Below are 20916 nucleotides of genomic sequence, written 5' to 3'. Positions count from 1 at the left end.
GACCACGTACCTGAAACTTCAGTGCACACTTGTTTCTGTCTCTATCTGACAAATTGCCTGCCTGAAAAGTTGTTCCTGGAATGGCTTAGACACTTCCTCTTAGCCAAAACTCAATGAATCACACTGAACACTTTTTGTCACCCAGCACATTTGCTTATTGAGACCCAGGGTACTCGAACATCTTTTTGAAGCCATCAGGGAAGCCCATGTTTCAATGCAGTCCAGTAAAATGCAAATAAATCCTTCCTGTCCTGTACAGAAAAGGCTTTACGGTTTGGGGAGAGAGTTTAAACCAGAGCTCTCTGCTATACAAGAGCATTTCTCTCCCAGGAATAAACTGTATAATTTTAATTCAAAGCTTGAGGAAAAAGAGAAGATGTTTTGGTTTTTAAATGTGCAAGAGGCACATAGATACTATAGCAATGAGGCTTACACAGATGAAGAGTTTTATTTCTATTTGTACTCCTGAGTCACTGTTTGATCTGTGGCAGATCGTTTCATTACTCTTGCCTCATCTTTTTACCTGTAGAAAGGAATAATAGGGGCACACTTGGCTGGTACAGGTTTGCAGAAGATGGATTGGTTTTATTTCTGTGAAGTGATTCGAGACCTTTCAAAGAAAAATGTGTCTCTAGTCGTAGTTGTTACCTTTGTTTGAAACATCGCATTAAACGTTCATGTGCACTATGTCACTGTTGGAATCCAAAAATCTTTCCTATTTATCTTTCAGTATTGTGAATGTAGCAAATCCAAGAGGAAATATAAAAGTGGCAGTTTTGATGGGGTTAGTGGCGTGTTAAGAATATATGAATGCTGGGATTAATAGGCAGTGATTGCTCTGAAACATTTTTAATGCCTCTAGGCCAGCCACTTTCCTCCCTTAGTCTGAAAGAGGGAAAGATTTGCACATGTGCTGTATCCACATGAGTACAAATTAAAGGCGAATTCTCTGCCTGCTATTAACATGGAGTTGCCATTCTGATGGAAGTTTGGGAAAAGAGAAAGATTTTTCTGTCCCTTTGTCATCATCAGGTCTGGCTGTCTGATTTCTAGGCTTTGTGCTTGCTTTAGGACTGTGTTTTCAAGCTGGAAGTCAGAGGGCTGCTTTTAATGGAGCTAAGAGAAACACATCGTTTGTCATTATGATTAAAACCACTATAGAGAGAATCTGTGCTTCCTGTTGCAAATGTGTAAGGGTTCACAAATCAAGAAAGGTCGAAGGCTCCATTTCTAGGAAATTGGTGCTTAGCCAACAGAGCTGAGCAGAAAATGGCATGGTCTTTTCTTCAAGCATGGACTTGGTTTCCTTGTTTTGTTTCTTTTCAGCTGGTGTGAAGTTCAGAGTCCTTGAGCAGCAGGATGGGAAACCTCTTCGACTCCTTATGCAGGTAAGCCATTTGTGCCCTCCATGACATTTTCTGCTGCAGGCTTCACCTCAGATTGACCCCAAGGTCCTTCTCTCTTTTGTAGCAGTTCTGAAACTGGTCCCACTGAACGGTCCCACTTAAAAAATTTCAGCTGTGAAGTGCTGAAATGAGGGAAACGTGTTTCACATCACAATGACTAGCTGCTGCTTTCTCTTCTTTTTAATACCTGCTTGAGTCCTCCCTTTAGAGAAAATGCAGTGTCCTGTATGGTGTCAAATGAAATGGGAAAGATAGGAGAAACATGGAGCTCTGTTACTTCTGGAATTAAGACTTCACGTCATTATCACCTCGCTTCCTGGCTCTATGCAGCTTCACCTTAATAACTGTTGAACACTGAGAGAAGCAAAAGAAGGCAGCTAAACCATCCAGAATGAACGACAGTTAAGGGCTTGTAAAAGATCTTCCCCTCCAGATGTGCTGAAAAGCCTTAGCTGCTCCATGATGCCAGCAGGATGAGTGCGTGGGCGAGACAAGAGAGGGAAGGGCCTTCTTATTCTCCTGAGTTGCTCTGGCAAAGTACACAGAAGAAGATTACCTGTGCTTTTGTAAACTCACATTTCCATGCTCTGTCTTCAGAGATACTAAAGGAATTTTTTTTCTGAGAAGAAATTATGTGATGGTAGCAGTGAAGTTCTCATTACGCTTTCAGGAGTGATTGTGAGATTTCCATTTCCTCACTTTGCAGGAGTACTGCTATATCACAGGGTTGCTTTTCTTGCTCTTTGCATCCTAGGAGGAGAGTCTGCAAGTAGCATATAGAATTTAAAAAACACTTGGATGCTGGGGGAATGTGTGGGAAGGAATTAGCTGCAGCTTCCCAGTTCTCTTGCTTTTTCCATCACTGGTCTAGCCCCAGCCCTATTTCAGCAGAGGTCAGATTAGCACGGAACCAGCACACCAGCTAGCAGCAGTTCAAAAGGGAATCCCTTCAACAGATGTCTTCTAGGGCAAAACTAGCATTTCATAAGCATGCTGTCATCCCAGTTCCTATCTTTCTGTAGGGTAGTGATGCAAGAACCAAAATCTGTCATTCGTTGTCACCAGAAGACTCCATAAAAAGGAAACCAGACACCAAAGATGAGGCACAGGAGCTGCTGAGCAGAGAATTTGGCATCGGTGTTTGTGAGATGAGGTAGATAGCTTCTCCAGAGGCAAAAGATCACGACTTAGAGAGCAGAGGCAGTGAGTCATACGAATATGATGAATTTTCCTTGGACCACTGCAGAAATGTCCTTTTGCTATCTAGAATATAGCATAAGTCATCATATCAAGAGGTGGAAGTGCTTTAGTGGATGTCTCTCTTGGCCTTCTGCTCAAATAATAATGAACAGCGAGTCAGCAAAGGCACTTTTTTGCTCTTTTTGTGCTGGTGGAAATGAAAACTGGGTTTATGTCAGAAATCCTGCTGAATATACCACTTTCTGATAGGTCTTTTGAGAAGACAATCTAAAAAGCCTATTTTTAAGTGACATGCTAAAATTCTTATTTATGGTACATAATGATGTAGAAATTTTCTTTCTAGAAATTTCACGGTGGCTTTGTCCACTCCCCGTATGGTACCCCTCTGGAGCTATGCTTGGTGGAAGTAAGGCTGTATGCTTGTAACTATGCCCAAAATAATTTAAGTTCTAGGTGACTGATACATTCACAGCTGTCCTTTGGGGTGCTGGTAATGGATTAGAAATCAATAATGCTGGCTTTGAGCATTCACTTTGAGCTTGTGGTTTAGCCGAGTGATTATTTTTTTATTTTTAAGATCGTGTCACTGGAATGCAAAGTCCAGACACAGGCAGGCAGAGGGTGGGGGATGATATTTCCATTCCAAATGCTACTTAATTTTCTCCAGGAAGTCTTACACAGTTCAGTATTTTCATTAGTGTTTAGAAATAATTTATTTTGGTGCACAAGAAGAAGTATTTCTGGCAGTGTGGCTCAACTGAACTGATAGCCCAGTGAGAAGAAATGATGAGTTTGATTCCTCTGTATACCTTCTGCTAGAAGTGTTGTCTTTCACAGCAATTGCTTTGAAAAGGGTTAAGCAAAAGAGGAAGGGAAAAGGGAACAGCTCCATTATGAAACAAAGGATGTATATTATATCAGGGTGTATTATAGCTTTGGACTAAAGAAATTGCATAAAAGGAACTCATATTGCCACTTCCCTAATAAACGGTTGCTTTTGTTTTGCTTGTTTGTTTCCATTTATAATAGGAGAGGCAGGCGCATATATTGTGCTGGGCATAAAATCATCTCTTGTATTTTCTCAGTAGGCAAGTGTTACTGCTCGGTATCACCACTCTGCCTATGGATGATTTTCAATGAGAAATGTTGTGTCCAAACCTTCCAGCCCACGTAGCTAATAGTCAAAGGAACACACGCTATGTATCTCCCTTGTATAGCAGCAGTTCCTATCCTCCCCCAGCATGTTTTCACTTAAAACATACTGGTTTGCCCACAGCTGAGGACATAGGCAGAAATAGTTACTCAAGTTTTACTGTTGTTTGTTTTGGGGGCAGATTTCTTTGGTCTTTAGTTTTTTTTCTTTCTGTTTTCTTTTTTTCAGCTAACTGTCTATGACCACAATGCAATGAGGTTGGTTATAGTCATGCAGAATGTCCCATAAATGCTGTGGTCGATCCTTGGCCTTTAGGCTGTAAAATGTGTTTGAAATATGAGCTGCATGAGTTTGGGTTAGACATACCTCAGGTGGTATGAGCTCTGCTCTTCTGTTTCTGGTACAAATGTTCATTTTGATTGCATTCAGAACTAGTTTCCTGTGAATCTGTCTGGGACCCATTTAATATCTGCTAATGAGTCAGTGTCCCACAGCCGGACCATGCTGGGTCTGGCTGTTCCTTGGCTTCCTTCAGCCCCTGCGAGCTGCTGCCTGGGCCTTTTTCCTAAACTTCATAGGGATGCTTCTGTGTACAGGCATTTTCTCCTTCTCCTTCAGCAATGTTGTACTTTGAAACTAATTTGACAAAAGTCTCCAGGACTAATTCTAATGAACCTTTGCTTAATCACCCTTTCCCAGAGCTCCATCTTTGTAGGCACTCTGAGTTCATCCTCCCGCTCTCCATGAGCACCAGACAGCTGAAGCAAACTGGTGGTACAGGCAAACTCCCAGAAAACTGGTTGCTCTTCAGTGGACAAAAGAAATATTCAGCTTTTGACAAAGTACTGACTGTCTGCGTGGTTTTTGCTGTCTCTCTTTCCTTCTTGTGGCTAGATTTTCTACGGTGAATTACAGTCTCCTTTCATGCAGCTGCTTCATTGGTTCCAGCATAGCTGGACCCTTTCATTAGAGGAGGATGTCCTTCCATTTCCCCCCACTGTCCAAGCTTCCTCTAGCTCTGTAAGTCACCCCTTGGCATCTCTCATGGTCTGTTTTCTGAGATCCACCATTTCTGTGTAATCTGTTTAGTCTTTTGGAGACAATCTATTGGTGTGCATCCTTTTCATGCATCAGATCTTGACCAGATTAGATCAATCCTCTGAGCTTCACCTATCTCTCTACCCTGAAATGCTTCACTAGAATGAGATTTTCCAAGGTCTAATGTGCTTCTGTTGCCCCTTGTCCAGCTAACATGTCTGTCTGCCTCCCCCATCTTCCAAAAGGTTGATACAGCAACTTTGTGACCATAATCAGAGGCCATGAGCTTTTGTAGGCAGAGACTCCAGACGTGGTCATTCTTGGGATGGTGATTGAAATAAAATTTTAAAAGATGAACTCAGACAAGGAGACTTAATTTAAAATGGTAATGAGCAGCCCTGCATGGCATTGTGTGGTATGCATCCTGTTTTGCTAGGACTCCATTCCACTGAGTGGGTATCAGGTCATATCAGGCTTAGCCTAAAGCATAGCTCTGGGCTGAGGGCTTAGCACATTAAAGAAGTAGGCTCATATAAGATATGGCTTAACTGGCACGTTATAGAGGAGTTCCTAAGAGTCACAATGCACCCCCAACAGAGTATTGCTGTCTGTGGTGGGAGGCCCCCATCTCTCCAGCCACTGCAACTTCCTAATACAACCAAGGCAACAGTTCCACACCCTTGTGTAATGAGCATCACTCTCAAATCCTGCTGGTGCTTGCGTCTGCTTCTCTGCTTGAAAATGATTCTAATAATACTCCTTGCCAAGCTTGATTTGTTAATGTTTTGGGATGTTGTAGAAGGCTAAACAGCTTTAGCTAGCCAAAGAGGGATTCTGATGCTTTGTGAGTAGCAGTATTGATGTTTTAACGGAGGCCGGTGCTATGCAAAAGTTGCACCTGCCCTCCTGAGCTGCCCGTGTTTCTTACTACAACACGTTTTCATTGCTCCTGTCCCTCTTTCTTCTCCTCATAGATCAACCCTCTATCATATGGCAGTGTGATACAGACATATAGGCTGCCAACCTACAGCTGTTACCCTAAGGATTCCTGGACATCTCTCTGCAAGAAGCTGTTCCTTGGAGAGCTAATCTACCCTTGGAAACACAAAGGAGAGAAGCAGGACTAAAGACAGCAAAAGAGCTTGAGAGACTTGGTCAGAAAAACATATTGAATCCTAATGCTTTTGGACCAAAGGCATCTCAGAGCCAGCAACTGCTAGATCCCTTTAATTAGATTTTGGTAACATGGGAGGGGCTGAATTTTTAAAGGCAAGTATTTTTAAACATTATTTTTCAACTTCCCTACACTGTGTTTGTGTAATATGCTAATGATTATTTTTGAAGCAAAAGGTTAAACCCATCAGTGCCTCATGAAACCAGCATTTAGTGTAATCGAGGAAGTACCTCCCGAATGGTTTGATGATGTATACATCCTTCCATGTAAGCTCACAGGGCCGTATTAAAACATCCCTTCGGGTGGTTCAAAGCCACAATGCTGAGGTGCGTTCTGCCAAAGGGTATTTTGGACCTTTTATGCTTCAGCCTTCAAGCCAGCTGATCAAAACCAAGATGGAGGAGGATTAGCTTGTAGAGTCATACACTGAAGACTGTACAGTGGGGCTATCTGGGTTCATAGGACATATTCTTTTCCTTTTGGGTGGGCTTGGATTCATCCTCACTGCAGCACCAGAGGAGGTGTTAAGCATAGTGACAGTGGGGCTGGAGGCCCAGAAACACAGACTGCTGTACGTTTGTGCATATATGGTCCCATCTACATTTTTTCAAAAGCAAATATTGTTCTGGGGAGAGCTGAGCCCTGAGCTGACACCAGAACTGAAGTGCAGAGCACACAGCCTCAGACCCCAGACTGCTCAGGTTTATGTGGCAGCAAGCCATGGTGGCTGAGAGCTCTGGGCTCTGCCAGGGCTCAGGGCTTTTTCGCTTAGTTGCAGTGTAAGGGAAACGCAGCTTTGCTGAGTCCAGCTCTGGCTGGTGGGTCTGCCAGAAGACTGCAGCAGCCCGGCTTGTTACACAGCTCAGCCAGCTCAGGGAAGCGTGTGCTGTACTCCCTTACAGGGTCAGTTCATCCCCCTGTTTCTCAGGGCCCAGGTGAGAGCCTCACCATGTGGTGCCTCATCTTTTGCACTTTCTGATAGTCAAGGAGCTTTTACATTTATCTCAGATATGAGACATTTAAAGCCACTTCTTTCCCTGAAACTACAGACACATTTCTCTTAAAAGAGTTTTCCTGCTTTGGATACTACCTCCACAGTGCAGCAGTGCTCAGCTTTTCGGTGTCCTGGTCTGATTGTGTGCTCATTTTGATGTGAGTCTTCTGTTCCATGTCTTGGGGATAGTGCCTCTGCACACAAGAGCTTGATGTCCCACTAGGTACTTTGTTGTTGTGTAGACATTTAAATACAATCGTTACCCAAAAGTACACTTTCTCCAGGTCTGCTAGCTCCTCTTGCCCCAGCTGAAACAATGATGTAGTATCGTTGTACCCCGCTGCCACTTTGCATGCCTGAAGTGATTGCATTAACTGGCACGTGAGAGGTGTGCTGGATCCTGCCCCCTTTTCCTTTGTCTGTCCAAGGAACCAAGGATGGAGGGGGAAGAGGAGGATGTGTTGTGACTGCAGTGCTCAGCCCTTCTCTGGAGGTCTGCCTGTGTTTTCCACAGGGAGTAGGTGGAGGCAGGGCAAGGAGCCATGACAAGGTGCCCTGGGCTTTAGTAGCCTTCAGTCAGCACTTCCACTGGCAGGATAAGAGTTTCGTACCCCAGCCCCATGTCTCATCCATGTACTTGAAGCTGTCACAGAAGAGAAGGGGTTATGGCCCTGCTGCTTTAAGACATCCCTGGCCAGATATATTCGCGTTGTCTGTAACTGCTAAAAGCCTCTCATGGTGCAGCCACTACCTCTTCAGTTATAGCTCGATCAGGAGAAAATAAGCTCTGTAGGCAGGTTCTTAGTTCAGTCATTCCTTAGCAGGCAAACACAGGAGCTGCCAAGGTCTTACAGTTTTCTTAAGGACATCATGAAGGGAGGCAGTTGCTACCCAAAGAGGATGTCTTATTACCTTGATCCAGGGAAGAAGGGCACATCATTGAAGAAAGCCAGCATGGCAAAAGCCTCCCCTGCACTGTTTGCCACTGCAGGCTCTGGGTGGGACACCACTGGCTGCAGAAACCGGAGAGATCTTTGGTCATCTTTAATGCTCAGTGCTTAAAACTCATGTACAAATACAGTATCTTCTTCTTTTGGAATATCGGTGCCCAAGTATTTCTCTCCACTCCATGTGTGAATAACTCCAGGTTGTGATCCATTTCGTGGATGAATGGTCTGAATAATGTTTCTCACTTCAGCTTAAGTCAGTGTCATGGAGACCCATCCTTACCTGGCACTCAGCGGAGCAGATTTATACTTTACCTCCTTCTCATGTTTCCACTGGAGCTACTAAATAATATTCCCCCTGCTTCCTCCCACGCCTGCATAGTTTGGTTTACTAACTGCTGTGAGAAACTTTATTTTTGATCTTGTGAAAATAATGTTCCTAATATCATGGCTTTTAAAATCTTTCTGTGAGACCAGACAGCTCATGATGGTCCTAATCGTGGCTGTCCTTTGGGATCAAGTGACCTGAAAGCCCCAGAGACTGCACAGAGCCATGAAAACCAGCAAATGTGACCTTCCTGTTGGGAACCTGCCAAACATATTAGACGTTCCAGTGTTGGGTCTGTTTACTAAAGGCTGATACTGACTCCAGGGATGGAGAAATATCAAACTGAGAAGCAGCTCCTCCTCAAACCCAAGAGCCTGAATCTTCTGTGACACAGAGGACCTTGAGTAGCCCAACTGGGAAATGACAGCCCCTTGTGGGTGCGGTTCTCCTGTGTCACACAGAACTGTTGCCTGAGCTGTCTTACTGTTTCTCATACTCGGTGTTCTTCTTGCCCGTGATGGTATCTGAGCTTATGAGCTTCTTCTGCTGGATATTTGCCATGTCTCTCCTCTTCCTTTCCAGTCACTGCTGTGAAATAGTCTTCCCCCACCCTTTTCCGATTCTGCGCAGAGACATTACAACAACATAGCAGACATCCTGCTCAGGAACATTTGACCTTATGTCATCTCTCTAATTAGAAGTTGGGATCAGCATCATCTTCCACAGCAGCACAGACTGGCCTAGTGCTGGCATTTCCTCAGGGAAAAGACTGCTGGTAAGGTTATGGCTCTAATTTATCCTCAGATCTATATTATCCATATCAGTCTTTGGATGAGAAGTAGTTAAAGATTTCAGATCTTTTCTGATTCCTACCACACACCCCTTATAGCAGGCAATGAGCAGTCTTTGCCAGCCATCATTCAAAGACTGTAATCTTGCAGACTTTTTTAATACTGCATTTCCTCATTATTATTTCTTCCACTTTATGGTTCCCAGTGCTGGCACAACACTCAGTATGCCTCTTCAGGTAGGCTTGGGTTTTGTGAAGGAAAACGTGATTCACTGCATGCAAAACTCCATCCTAGATAGAAATTCTGCCTTTGAGAAATACTTTCCTTTCCTAATCAGAATAGCATGTGATGATGCTGAAAGGAAATCTCAATAATTACGCTGCACTGAAGGCTCTGGTTATGGTTTTGGGAGATTTCCCTGATCCTGCAGCTGGACTGTGCCTTGTTCTGCTGGCACATGTGAATATTCCCTCAGGCCCACAGAAAGAGCATTGCACGTATGTATAACCCATATGTCAACTTACACTCTCAGGAGTGTAAGGCAGGAAAATCTCCTGCTTTGTTATCATGCAGATAATGAGTTGCTTTCCTTCTACCCTGGGCTGCCTGATCCTGCAGCCACAACACTATCTTCTTGCTTAACTCAAGCCCTTAGTGATTTACTCTTTGTGCTTAGGCCTGCTGATTACACCATCACAGAATCACAAACTCGTGGAGGTTGAAGGGGCCTCTTAAGATCGTCTGGTCCAACCCCCCTGTTCAAGCAGGGCTACTCAAAGCTGGTTGCCCAGGACCATGTCCAGATGGCTTTTGAATATCTCCAAGGATGGAGACTACCACCTCCCTGGACAACCTGTGCCAGTGCTTGGTCACCCTCACAGTAAAGAAGTCTTCCCTACTCTTTAGACAGAATTTGATGTCCTTCAATTCATGCCCATTGCCTCTTGTCCTGTTGTGTTATGCTGAGCTAGGAGACACCATAACTCAAATCTCTTAGCGAATTTGAAGATTTGCAGTCCCATGTTGTCTCTGTTCCTGAGCAGCCCTATTCAGGGACTATTCAGCAGTCCCTTTGCCTTTTGGGGGGTATCTAAGCCCTCTGCAGTTAAAGAGGGTTGCCTGCTCATTGAGTCAGTTACCTGACCTGCTCTTTGCCAGCTTTTCACGACCTGGTAGCAGAGAGAGTGCTTGCTCTCCAGCCAAGCTCACTGTCTGCATTCAGCATAGAGTGGAAACTCCGGGGGATGTGGGCAGAAACCCCTAAGCTGGCAGCGTGCAAGTCTGGCTGGATCGGGGAGCCGCCTTTGTGTGGTGCTCTGAGGCTCTGCATGGGTAATCGGTGGCAGCGTGCTGTGAATACAGATGGGATGTGTCTGGATCTCAGCTGATCCATCCACATGATGTGAGGCCACAGGGCTTACCAGCTCGTTCAGGAGCTTTTGGGTTGTATTCCTCTCTGCAGGATAAAACATGTTCAGAGCAGTCCAAACCTTATGTGGGCAGCTGATCTGCCTTCCTGGATGAGAAGAGTGTGCCTATCACCTTTGCATCTGGCTCACCATTTTGCATTGGGAGTGGAACAGCTTGCTGCTTGCAAGAGTCTGTCCCCTTCAGCTCTCAGCTGGCAGCCTCACCTCCAGTCCTTATCCACATCTGGGCCTGGACCTCCAACCAAGAATCCTCAAACTCCCCACTTATTGTCTCAGCAAGCTAAATATGAGGAGGGTACATGCAATTATGAATGCTGTAGGCAACAGAATGTAAACCCTTCATTTCCAGACAGGGGATGAGGCTCAGGAGCAGATGGAAGTGCTGGGTGTGCTGCTTGCCCAGGGAAGCACCAGAGCCAGGGCCCTGCTCTGCACTCACTGGGGGCACAGAGGGGCTGTGTGTGCATGTCCCGCCCGGAGTGTTATTTAAGCATCTGGTATTGGGGAAATTTGTGAGAACTTCACAACTGTTGTAATCAGTCCTCCTACTTACAATGTTTTCTGTTTTTAAATAAAGTATTATGAAAGAGTACTGAAACATTTACAGTTTAATTAAAAGTGTGTGTGTGTCTTTGCCTGTGAAGTTTGATGAGGAAGTTTGACCTACTAAATGTTAAGCAGGAGCAAAGTGCTCACGTAGCAGCAATGCACTCTTTGTTTTAAAATGTCACCGTTAACACCATTTGAAGGTGACTTCCTTCCCACCCCAGCCCTGATTTAAAATGCAGCAGTCCAGCTTACCCGTCCAAGGAACAACTCCTGGCTTAGTAAACAGACTTGCTTCACGCTCATCACGGTACCGTTCCTGCAGACAGAAGTGCCTGGCAGAGCGATGGCGTCACTAGCAGGGCCTGTGTCGGCAGGTCTGTGCACAGTTGGGACCAGAGAAGCTCTCCGTGTACCGGTTGCAGGTGCTTGTGTTTCAGAGTTTCTGTTCTGCTGACAGGTGAATTTTTTGGTTAATTAAACCTTTTAATCAGAACTTAAATGGATTTTGATTACACTAGAATAAAGATGTTGGGAGAAAAAAATCAAGCTCTTCCCTCTTGTTTAACTTGCCGCTGAGGACCTGTGTGACTGCCTCAGCAGCATCTGCCGCTGCCATAAGGACTGGGCCCGGTGGCTGCTGGAGGCTCGGCTTGTCCGACCGGGCTGCTCATCCTGGTCCTGAGGCCTGGCCGGGCGGTTACTTGATCTCTGCTCTCCACACACACAAAGTATTTTGCCACTTGTCCAGCTGAGAGTGTTCTGCTAAGGCCAAATCATGAAGCCCTTACCCCAGCTGATCCAGCAGATCCTGCCTCAGGCCTCGGAGACAGTTGAGGGGATGCTCCTCCAGCTTTGTTTTATTCCTATGATTCAGTGAGGCGCTCCTTTGTTTTCTGTGACCCTACCTGTGTGATGTGTCGCTGTTCAGGGTGAGGGGGACAAGCCTCTGCAGCATGTACATTGTGCAATCCGAGCAGGAGCACAGGCTGCGCCTGGGAATGATGGGTGCCTCGTGGCCACTCCTCTCCTTCTCACATCCGAGCAGTCGCACCCCTGACTTCTCCTCTCCTCTCCTCTCCTCTCCTCTCCTCTCCTCTCCTCTCCTCTCCTCTCCCTTTTCCTCTCCCTTTTCCTCTTCCTTTTCCTCTTCCTTTTTCTCTTCCTTTTCCTCTTCCTTTTCCTTTTTCTTTTTCTCTTCCTTTTCCTCTTCTCTTCCTTTTTCTCTTCCTTTTCCTCTTCTCTTCCTTTTTCTTTTTCTCTTCCGTTTCCTCTTCTCTTCCTTTTTCTCTTCCTTTTCCTCCTCTTCCTCTTCCTTTTTCTCTTCCTTTTCCTTTTCTCTTCCTTTTTCCTTCTGTTCCTTGGCCATTTGCACCCAGCTGCCTCTTGCCCAGCTAGCAGCACCCAGTTCCACTGGCCTTCCACAGCATGCCATCGTCCAAGCAGGCCCAGGGCATCACTGGTTGCCGGTGGTTGTCTGAGGCCACGCAGAGCCGGTGTGTGACCACAACCGGAGCACTGTCACCGGCAGAGCCCTCGCGGCTGCCATGTGCCATGTTGCAGGAGCCCAGCAGCGAAGCAGGGTTGCTCCAGGCCAGCTGAGTGTCAAGCGCAGCCAGCTGGATGCAGGGCCATGGCAATGTCCCCACGCTGCAGCGAGCCTCTGCCAGGATTGCACCTCTACGTCTGCCTCACGCCGAGGCTGCTGCCTCCCGCAGAGTTCTGCCATCAGCTCCTGAAACAACCCCACTGCCTTCTCCGTGCTGCTCCTCTCTTGTAATGAGTCCCATCAGTCTGGGCTCAAGTTTGGTTTCCACCATCCCACCAAGGAGGTGAGAAATCATTTGATTGAGCCATAAACCAGGGCTCTGGGGTAGGCCCTGAAGGAGTAGCAGGATTGAGAACCAGAGGCTAAGAGAAACGAAATCGGGGAGATTCCTGCCCATCCTCCTCTTCCCACCCGCTCCCCACCACTTCGGATCCAATGGACTGGTGGACAAAAATGAGAGGACTTGCTTTTCTCTCCTTCTGGGGAATCCAGGCACAGACAGGTCCCCCCTCTCCACTTCCCCTGCTCCACCATCCAAGGCTGTGCCCTGGGGCAAGAGTTTCTCGCCTGAGCCCCTGCTCCCCCAGGAATGCTGTCAGCAGCAGCTGGGGGTGGCAGCAGCTCCAGATAGAATCAGCGGGACATCTGCTATTTCATTTTGCTTTTGCAGAGACTGGATGAGCTGGGCTGTTTGGGAGGCAGGGGTGGGGGGACAGAAGGGGGCTGTGTTTGGCTGCTGCCAAAGCAGACAAGCCAAACCGAGCAGTGCTGAGTGTGCAGATACCCTCACCCCGTGGGGATACAAACCCCTCATCAAAACAAGCCCCCCCAAATGAGTTTACACCGCACGCCTCCAAGGCAGCAAATGAGCTTAAGCCCTCAGGCCACAGGAGAGGAGAGGGAGCCAGGCTGGGACCACCGAAGTGAGGGGCAGCCCCCCCACCCCAGAGCCCTGCCACCTCTCCTTACGCTATGAGCACGGAGGAAAGGGCTTTACCATCTGCCTTGCCCAGGCTGGGCAGGGTCAGAGCATCACCCTCCTGCATGCAGCACAGCACCCAAGGGGCAGAGGTGCTGCACGCAGCTCACCAGAGCACCGGAGGGTCCCTTGTCCCCAGAACCGCTGGGCCCTGCCACCCCGTGGGGTGCTCAGATGAGGCATCTTGGCGCCCAGAGCTTATGTCTCAGCCAGCTGAGGACTGATGCATTCGTCACTGCCCAGTCCATGGCGCTGCATGTCGCCAGTCCATCACCTCCGAGGGTGGAAAGTCCCCTTGGCTGCATGGCCAGCGTGGTGGAGCCAGGCCAGTTGCCTGGTCTCGGTCCACCCCACTTCAGCCCATTTTACAGATTCCCCTTTGCCAGCCCCATTTTTGGGGGATCTTTGGCAGAGTCGGTGATGGGGGTTATCTACGCACCCATGGCCATGGCTGTCCTGGCCCATTGCTTGATGGCAGAGCAATCCCCAAGGGAGCAAGGTGAATCAGCTGTGCAGTAAAAGACAGGTTTGGGCAGCAATTAATATTTTATAAAAGCAAGAAGTCTCACTGCTGCTGCAACTCGAGGAGCACGAGCCAGGGAGCAGAGCAGGAGGAGGAGGAGGAGTGGAGGCTGGAGGAAAGCAGAGCAGAGGAGCTGACTCACCAGCACAAGGGAGGGCTGTGCTCAGCCCCGCCGAGCTGAGAGCCATGGGCTTCCATGCTACTGGGCAAGGCAAGAGCCCTGATCCTGTGTTAAGCTGCAGCACCAGCTACACAAAGGCCAGGGTGGCGGGAGGTGTCTCATGTAGGATTGGGCTCCAAGACTTATAGAAATGTGGGAGACAGAAGGGCAGGGGATTGGGGGGGGGGCAAGGCAGCAGGAGCAGAGGGGCCAAGGGCACCAGGGCTGCATGGAGACATCTTCGTAGCAGGCAGCAGGGACGGATACGAAGGATGCTGGTGTCCTCCCAGCATGAGGCAGAGGGGAAGGGATTCAAAACTGGGACAGGAGCAGAGACGAGGCAGGACAGAGGGAGGTGGGACCGCTGTGCCCCGAGCTGGGAGCTGCAGCCTGAGAGCTGGAAGAGGAACAAAGGTCAGGAGTGCTGGAGCATGATGGGCCTGGGTGGTGGGTGCCACCCTGTCCCCCCATCACCACTTTCACCCTGCGCTGGCCCAGCAGGATGGAGCTGAACCACTTGCCGGCATCTGTGAGGTCCCTGCACATCCCAGGTGTGTCCTTGCCCTGGGATCTGTGGTGCCACCAGTTTGCGCTTATGGCACAAAGCTGCTCCCGGCAAAGTGGAAGCTCGTGCTCTTCCCTTCCCTGGCAGTGCCCCGGCGATGCTCACCCAATGCCACCAGCACTGGGAGTGACCCATCACCCCATGGTGGGACACCACCATCTCCAACCCTCCTGTGGGACCTCCTCTGCCCTGCGGGAGCCATTTCCAGGGCGGTTTGGCAGTGAGGTCAAGGGGAAAAGCATCTCCCCCCATCCATCCCCTGTCCCTCTCCATCCATGAGTGACACCAGCCTGGGTGAGGTGGGGTCCCTGAGCCCCCTCCCTGGGGCTAAACCCCTTGGGCAGGGAGGAGGGAGCAGGGTACCCATGTGTAGGCGCGGATACACGTGCAGGTGGGAACAGGTCCCTGGCACCCTGTAATGCAGCAGCGGAGCTGCGAACGTGCAGCCTGACGCTCCCAGCCAAACATGCCAACCCCAACCCACCTCCTGCTCCGCCAGCACATCCACAGGGTTGACCCCCAAATCTTAATTTGCTGCAGATTCTGCCACACTCTTCAGTCCTTTCCAGAGCTCTCCGGCACTCGCAGCTGCTGGGAACTCCCCAAAGGAGCCACGGGAGCTGCAGCATCTCTGCATGCTGATAAGCATCCCCGGCACTCGCTGGGCTGGGGGCCCCTTGCTCCTGGGTTTGGGGCAGACACACATATCATTCTAAATGGGACTAATTGGCGGCAGCCAGGCTGAGAACCTAATTAGCAGGCTGCCTGCTCGAAAAAGTAGACGGGACGCATTGTTTGGCACAGGGATTTGTCAGCGATGCTGGCAGGGAGGGGACCTTCGCCCAGTTGGGCACCGGCACCTTCCCATGGGAATCCCGTGGGATCGGGCCCAGGAGTGGCTCCTCGTGGAGCCGGGATCTGCCAGAGGCTGCTGCCAGGCCGATGCCGAGGGTTTCGGATGGAGGCTGGCCGGTCCCGGTGAGATGCCGCTGGAGCAGCGGGAGCGGTTATGGGTGCCGCAGCCCTTCATGGGTAAAGGCTCAGCCTGGCGTCCACGGCCCCCACGGCCGTCCCGGTCCCCTGGGGACACGCTGGATGCCACCTCTCCAGCCCCAGCCCTCGGTGGGTGCTGGCTGCCCCGTCAGCCCTCCCCAGGCCTTCCCCACCGACTGTGGGGGGCGTGCGCCTCCCACCCCCCGTAACCCACCCCTGGGAGCTCCCCCATACCCGAGGCCCCCTAATACCTGGGTGCCCCCCCCCCAAGACCCCTGGATGCCCCCCAATCTTGGGTGCCCACCATTCCTAGGTGCCCACCCCACACCTGGATGGCCGCCCCACACCTGGGTGCCCCCACACGCCGGCCGGCCCCGCCACGACCCCCCTCCAGACTCGCTTTCCCATCATGCTCTGCTCCGGCGCGCCCCGCGCTGCCGCGGCCGCCCCCCCGCAAGGCACGCCGGGACCTGTAGTCTGTACCCGCGTCGCCCGTCCCTCCGCCGGCCCCGCCCCGCAGCACCGCCCCTCGAGAGCCCGGAGGGGCGCGCCGGGGCGGGGCCGGCTTTGACGGACGCGTCGCTAAGCCTATGGAAGCGGCGGTACCCGGGAGAGGGGGCGGGCTCTGTCGCCGCCTCTCCCTCGGCCCGAGCGGGCGCTGCGCGGCGGCGCCAGGCGGAGGCTGCGGCCGTGGTGGCGGCGGCTGCGCGGCCCGGCCCGGCCCCGGGCTCCCCGGCCCTGAGGTGGGTGGGAGGGTCGGTCCGGCCCGGCGCTGGGGCCACGGCGGGGCACGTTCGGGCCGCGGGGCCTGGCGGGGCGGCGGCGCATTGTGCGGGCGGGCGCGGGGGCTTTGTCAGCGGCGGGGGGCGCTGAGGAGCCGGCGGGGCCGGGCTGCTTTCCTCCTCCTTCCTCCTCCCTCCCTCCTCCTCCTCCCGCCGCAGGTCCCCAGCGCGTCCCTCGGCGGAAGATGCGAGGCGAGGCGGAGGGCCGGCTGTGAGCTGCGGGCGGGGGGAGAGGCCCGGCGGTGTCCCCGGAGCGGGGCCGGAGCCCCCCTCCCCCCCCTCCTCAGGCCGGCGGGTGGCGGAGGATGCGGGTCGGGCCTCCTCGCCGATGAGAGGGAGGATGGGAACCCAGGGCAGCCCGGTGAAGAGCTACGATTACCTCCTCAAGTTCCTGCTGGTGGGGGACAGCGACGTGGGGAAGGGAGAGATCCTGGAGAGCCTGCAGGACGGGGCCTCCGAGTCCCCCTACGCCTACAGCAACGGTAAGGGGGGCTGGGGGGGGGCCAGGATCGGTCCCGCGGCCTCCCGGGGGGAGCCCGCACCGCAGCACCCGCGTCCCTGTAACAGGCAGCAGCGGGGACCCGGGCGAGGGGTCGCTGGCCCTGGGGAGATCAGCGCTGGGGAGGGAGGGAGGGGGGGAGGCGTTGTTTTGCTTTTTTCCTTCTAATTTTTTTTAATTTTTGTATTGACTGGAAGCGAAGCGCGGTTTGTCAGGGGTCGCGTGGCTGGCAGCCGAAAGGCCACGGCTGTTGCTTAAAATCCTGAAGAGCTGCAGGAGAATTTGGCTGGGGAGACGGCAGGGGGTCGGTGCCTGATGTAATCCCTGGATGCGTGAATCCCCCAGCGCAGCTGGACCCTTCCCAAGGGGAGCTCTGCCTCGGCACCCGGCTTAAAAGAGCCGAGCTGCTTTCCCATGGCCGCCGCAGGGGTTAACGAGCTGTACCCAGAGGAAGCAGGGTCTGTAACAAAAGAACAGGAGCCTTATTTCCAGGCCAGAGCTGCTCTCACTTGGTAGCTGGCTACTGCGAGCGCAGCTTGGTCCGCCTCCTGCAAACATCAAGGTTTCTAATGGAGCCCATGACAGACCATTAACTACAGTGTCACAAGACCATAATTAAGAGCCAAGGAGTGGCGCTGCGTTATTTCCTGCGTCCCCTCGCTGCAGTTAAAGCATAACACGGCCTGGCAGGGTGCAGGTCCTGGGGTGGTTTTCAATCTGTCATCCTTTCCCCCAGCCTCCGTGCAAAATAACATCCCCAAGGGCTCGACAGAAGAGATCTAGTTCAGAGCCTGCATCATCACTGCAGCCAACCCCAGGGCTGGAGCAGGTGGTGTTTAGCTTTCCCTGTAAGCAGGAGTCTGAGGGAATTGGGTGCTTCTCCACGCTCTGCATTGAAGCTGGCTGAATTTAGAGCATAAAGGAGCGGTGTGGCTCGGCTCCTGACTGCATGCCCAGTCCTTGGAGCTACTACCAGCTTCGTAGGAGCTGATGCAAGCGGGCACCTGCTCCGCAGAGATTTACGGGGAGGTGGTGACTCAGAAGTCAGGCTGCTAGTGAAATGAGAGCAGCAAATTCTGGAGCTAGAAGGTTGTGGTATCGTTCATCTCCTTGGGTGTCTAGCTGAGCTGGTGTGGTTTGCCTTCAAGGAGATGCTTGGTGCTTTTAAGCTTCCCTGAAGAGAGTTTGTGTCTCTGAAGAACCTGCCTCATCTGGGAGCTGCTCCTTGGGGTTAGCATTTACTAAGCAGAAAGGGATGAAGAGTGTAATGGGGTTGTTGTTTTAAGTGAAGTGTTGAAGTTAGAATTGTCTTCTTATAAAAATGGTTTTGACCGCTGTCTTGAAGCAGGCGGTGCAGGAGTCATAAGTACAATTGCAAAGTGAGTGTGTGGTGTGTTCTTTGATATATACATAAAACCCAAAGAACGGTGACTTTGGCTATCACTATAAAAGTTTTGTCTCTGTACCCACTATTTTATAACAACAAAATACCACCATCTTTTTTCTGGAAAAAGACATCTCGGTGAACTAATATTATTTTCAGAACCTTCCCTCATCTTCTGTGGGCAGTTGAAGCCATTCCTAATTAGAGAATTAGGTCACATACTGTTTTTTCACAGTAATATGTGCTCTGATAGTCTCTGCTTCTGTTGCTTCTGTGAAGCTACGTGCCTTTTGGATAATCAGATGGAGTAGGTTTGAAATCTGAGTGAATTTGATACTGCTGATATTCCTGACAGCCTTGGCAATCAAACTCCCTCCATCTCTGGCACAGTTGGGATGTGCGTACTGGCAGGGCAGGCTTCTCTGCCAGTGTGTTTTCACTCTGCCCTGACGGAGAGCATCCCTTGACATGAAGGCACTTAGATTTTGTGAACAGCTAGTGCCTGGCCTCCTTTTTGGCATGTGCCTGATGCTGTCCCAAAACTGCAATGGTGGAATATTGTGTAGAGGCTCTTTTTGTAAATCTTTTAATTGTAAGCACATTATCCTCTTCCTTATCCCCCGCCAGACCACATCCCAATTTAAAATAAGTATTGTATTATCTACTACTTATTTGATCTGTCCAGAAAACAGAACTTGCTGTTACCAGTGTGAAATGGGGTATGTTTTAGGTTGATCTTGTGATTGGGACATCTCATGTCAAGCTCAGATCCCTAACCTCCAGTCAGAAGGGCTAAAGCTATTGCGCCTTCTCTGTCTCGTTGGGGTCTGCTGCTTTTACTGTGTTGGCCAATCACAACTGTTTTGACACAGGTTTTTTTAAATATAATGGGAAATGCATTGTCCTTTCAGCTCTGGGAAGGCATACCTTTAAAGCTCTGTATTTTTGCTGCTGCTCTTCTGCTGTACACCTGGCCTCTAGAAAAGGGTTTGAGGGATTCCTTTCTTCTCCATTGGCATCTGGGTGTTGGAACAGCAGGCAACCAAGAGATGAGAAAGCCTTTTTTCTATCAGCATCGCTTTTGCAAGCTGTAAGCAGTCGGCAGCCTCTGCTTGCTTGCATCCAGTATCTGAAAGCCTTGGGCGCAGTATGAGCTGTGTCTTTCTTAAAGCATTGTAGTTGCTTCTGTCCATCCTTGTTCAGGATCCCTGAGCAGAAGCATCGCTTCTCAACACAGCCTTATAGCTTGGCACCTCTCACTAAATCAGGCACGTCTTAAACTAGACACCACAGTTCCTGTTGTGTATAGCAAGACCTTAGCAATGTCCTTTATTTAAATTGCTGTTAGAAATTAATCTGGTCCGTATAAGTAGAGGTGGTTGTTACTCCCTGAATGTTGTCGGCCTTTGCAGTAAGAGGCGCGAGCGATGCCCCTGACCATTGCTGCAATCAAGCTGCAAGGGCACTGGGTACAGAACTTTTGGAGACATAAAACCAGCATTTTGAGGAGGAATTTGAGGTCCAGTTGTCACTTGTGTGTTTCTTAGGTTCATGCTGAAGTTACCAAGTGTATAGGTCTCCAGGAGCATCAGGCCAAGCACTTCCTGCGCAGAGCAGGGAGTTTGTCCTGTGTATGTCCCATGGCTGGATATTGTCACCTCCCATGCCAGGCAGGTTTGCAGCTAAGTTGAACTTACATTTTGCTTTCTCTTGGCCAGCTGCAAATGGCCCTAAATCAAGCCACCTTACTAGTATTTTGGTGAAGATGTGGGCTTTTGGGAGAACATTAATGTTCTTTTGGGCTTCCAGTGTTGTCCTCCTTCCCAATTTTCACCCACCTCACTCCCCAAATCTGCAGTGGTGGAGGTAGGGTGCCATTCTTAGAGCCCCATTGCTACTCTTAACACCTGGAGGACCTCACCCGGCAACCGAAAATCCTGCCTTTCCCCCCAAATGCCCTCTCCTCTCAGCACTTGCTCCTTCTCCTGAGGTACAGGGGAGGGCTGTTCTGGCCCCTGTGCTGTGAGCTGCAGTGTTACAGCTGACTCAGAGCAAAACTGCATGCCTTCCTCACAGGCACAAGTCAACTACACAGATCACTTATCACTTCGGTGCTTAAACTGCCTGCTTGGGGTCTGTCCTTATCCTTCCCCAAGTGCTGAAGCAGGACAGAAATGTCTCCGGTCACAGGGTGGTTTTGGACAACGAGCTGTGGTGGAGCTGCCTGTGAAAGTAGGGGTGGCTTACATGCCCTGCAAAAGGAAGACAAGGCTGTTCCTCACCTGAAGGACTCACGGCTTCGTCACTACTGTGTCATACAGCCACTCTCGCATATCTAGTTGTTCACGTATCTAGTTGTTCATGTGCTTGTGCTGAAGTGATCTTGCCTAGCTGGTTTGTTGGCTTGCGTGAGAAGCCAGCCCTGCTCTGGCTGCATCAACACGGGGTGAGTCAGGGGAGGACTTCTTGCACGGG

General features: G+C 50.3%; 2 protein-coding genes across 3 annotated transcripts in view; both read left to right on the top strand.

The window, feature by feature from the left end:
* Positions 1-11053, top strand: part of PIGQ (phosphatidylinositol glycan anchor biosynthesis class Q) — a 37826-nt gene extending 26773 nt beyond the window's left edge. For both annotated transcript variants that reach the window (XM_069809593.1, XM_069809592.1), the window contains exons 10-11: positions 1327-1388; positions 5772-11053. In XM_069809593.1, the coding sequence (XP_069665694.1) occupies positions 1327-1388; positions 5772-5924 (215 nt within the window). In that variant the 3' untranslated portion in view covers positions 5925-11053. The remainder of the gene's footprint in view (positions 1-1326; positions 1389-5771) is intronic.
* A 5349-nt stretch (positions 11054-16402) lies between these two features.
* The window catches only part of RAB40C (RAB40C, member RAS oncogene family), a 38133-nt gene continuing 33619 nt past the window's right edge, over positions 16403-20916 (top strand). The window contains exons 1-2 of the mRNA XM_069809589.1: positions 16403-16519; positions 16718-17040. Coding sequence (XP_069665690.1) covers positions 16887-17040 — 154 coding nt within the window. The 5' untranslated portion in view covers positions 16403-16519; positions 16718-16886. The remainder of the gene's footprint in view (positions 16520-16717; positions 17041-20916) is intronic.

The sequence above is a fragment of the Haliaeetus albicilla genome, chromosome 22 (assembly GCF_947461875.1).
Source record: "Haliaeetus albicilla chromosome 22, bHalAlb1.1, whole genome shotgun sequence".
In the NCBI taxonomy this organism is placed as follows: Eukaryota; Metazoa; Chordata; class Aves; order Accipitriformes; family Accipitridae; genus Haliaeetus; species Haliaeetus albicilla.
This window is presented reverse-complemented; position numbering and strand designations above follow the sequence as displayed.